Below are 1,978 nucleotides of genomic sequence, written 5' to 3' on the forward strand. Positions count from 1 at the left end.
ATGCAGCTATGCAAATCTTGAGTGCATGGTTTGGTATTATGAATAATGTTATGTCTTTAGGTGTATACTGATCAGGATCATTCTTTATCTGGAGGAAAGACAAGAAATCATCTTTACCAGCTCATCACAGATTTCCTTAATTTTCACGGCTTCAAATTGTCAAATAACCAAAGCTAGATGTACATATAGCACAATGATATGATGCCAATGTGTTTTTAACTGCCTAATGATTGCCCACTTGTTTATTTTATTTTTGCTATTGTGTTTAATTTGTAAGTTCACTTCCTCTCATTATAAAACATTGAATAATGTATGTGAAATTGTGAATGCACGTCATAATATCAGTTGAAGCCTTGCAACTCAGGCCTTGGAAGTAGTACTTTTGGAAACATGTTCCTATAGTTTTTATGTCACAGCCAAGTGTACAACTGCAACAATGAACAGTAAATGTAACACTTGTATGTTTGCATAGATATGATGTTTGCTAACCACAGAGTCGCCCACATTGCAATTGCATAATGGCAGCCATTCCCAGCCCCACTGCAAAAGGTTAAAATAATGTGTAATTGATAGTTTTCTTAATTGTTTTATTTTGTAGACTATGAACCTGCTAAGAGAAGTGGCCATTCTACAGTAATAGTAGGAGACTGTCTTTATATGTGGGGTGGGGAGAAAGATGACCGTCCTAAAGTACACAATATTGAGATAGAGAGAAGAGTATCATCAGTTGTAGAGGTACTTCACCTTCTGACTGGTAGGTGGGAGCAGAAACCTACCACTGGTGATCCTCCACTGGGTACCAGGGAGTACGCAGCTGCTGCTATTGGGAATGAGATATTCTATTATGGAGGACGTTGTAGTCATCTCCGCTATGATGATAATGTTCTGTACAGTTTAAATGTTGATACTCTCAAATGGAGGAAAGTTGTATCTACTAATGATAAGGATGGTCCTATTAAGGTGATGGTTGATTGTGGTATGATTGCTGTAAAGATTGAGGGAGAAGATTATCTTGTAATAATTGAACCAGGATCTATCAATATTCATTATTTTAGAATTACTACAGGTAATGTAAATTAATAAATATTATGGAATAGGTTTGTTTACTTAATAATATTAATTACTGTAGGCCAGTGGATCCCATCTAACGTTACTGGAGATGTCACTGTTCGAATTAAGTACTTCAATTTGATTTCAGTAGATAATACCAGTGCTATTTTACTTGAAGACGATCATAATGTTATGTCAAAAAATTTTGTGTATCATCTTACATTTACTAAAGGATCAGTGGTATGTATACACAATAAATATGATAATTATTAATTAATAATAGGTACAATATTTATTATATTATTAGTTTTTTGTACATTTAGGTTTGTGAAAGGATATTTAATGGGAGCGATATTGTTCAATCACTGTATTATCATCGCAGTGTATTACTGAGTAATCCTTCAGGACTGAAACTTCTGGTTATTGGTGGCAATATAAGTGAGACATTTGATATCAACAAAACTAATTGGGAAGAGGTAAATGGAGAACACATTATGATGATATGTTCTTACTTTATACATGTACATATAAAATATATAATGCATATTCATGTACACAAAGTCACATACATATTATGTATTTTATAATGTTGTCTTATTGATTGTATAACTATCTGTCATTAAAGAACTACCATCATCTTCATTATCATCATCATTATCATCATCATCATTATTAGGTCAATGTTCCTGAATCAGTCAAAAATAGGATATTTCATTCTCTATCAGTTTGGAATGAAGATTCAACCAGTACTTGGATCATAGAGTTTGGAGGGATGAGAAAGACAAATTATGCTAATCTCAGTGATACAACATTCCTTAATATCAGTGAGTATAATAATAACAACTACTGTATAACAATATACTAATATCATTAATTTAATATGCATACTACATGTACATCACACAAACACACACACACACACACACAC

General features: G+C 32.9%; 1 protein-coding gene across 1 annotated transcript; it reads left to right on the forward strand.

Moving 5' to 3' along the window:
* Window positions 1–31: 31 nt before the first annotated feature.
* On the forward strand, window positions 32–1,915 carry LOC109591888 (uncharacterized). Its single transcript, XM_020007492.1, has 5 exons — window positions 32–549; window positions 599–1,066; window positions 1,130–1,290; window positions 1,374–1,526; window positions 1,727–1,915. Exons 1-5 carry the CDS (start codon window positions 519–521, stop codon window positions 1,913–1,915), a joined length of 1,002 nt encoding a protein of 333 aa, XP_019863051.1. The 5' UTR covers window positions 32–518.
* Window positions 1,916–1,978: the final 63 nt, after the last annotated feature.

The sequence above is a fragment of the Amphimedon queenslandica genome, unplaced genomic scaffold (assembly GCF_000090795.2).
Source record: "Amphimedon queenslandica unplaced genomic scaffold, v1.1 AMPQUscaffold_6955_Cont21090, whole genome shotgun sequence".
NCBI classification, from domain to species: Eukaryota; Metazoa; Porifera; class Demospongiae; order Haplosclerida; family Niphatidae; genus Amphimedon; species Amphimedon queenslandica.

What these genes read in the sequence shown, in the direction of transcription:
- LOC109591888 (XM_020007492.1), top strand. Translation starts at nt 519, where the DNA reads ATGGCAGCCATTCCCAGCCCCACTGCAAAAG. An exon ending in TCCCAGCCCCACTGCAAAAG is followed by an intron (nt 550 to 598) that starts GTTAAAATAATG and finishes TTTATTTTGTAG; the next exon opens with ACTATGAACCTGCTAAGAGA. An exon ending in TTATTTTAGAATTACTACAG is followed by an intron (nt 1,067 to 1,129) that starts GTAATGTAAATT and finishes TAATTACTGTAG; the next exon opens with GCCAGTGGATCCCATCTAAC.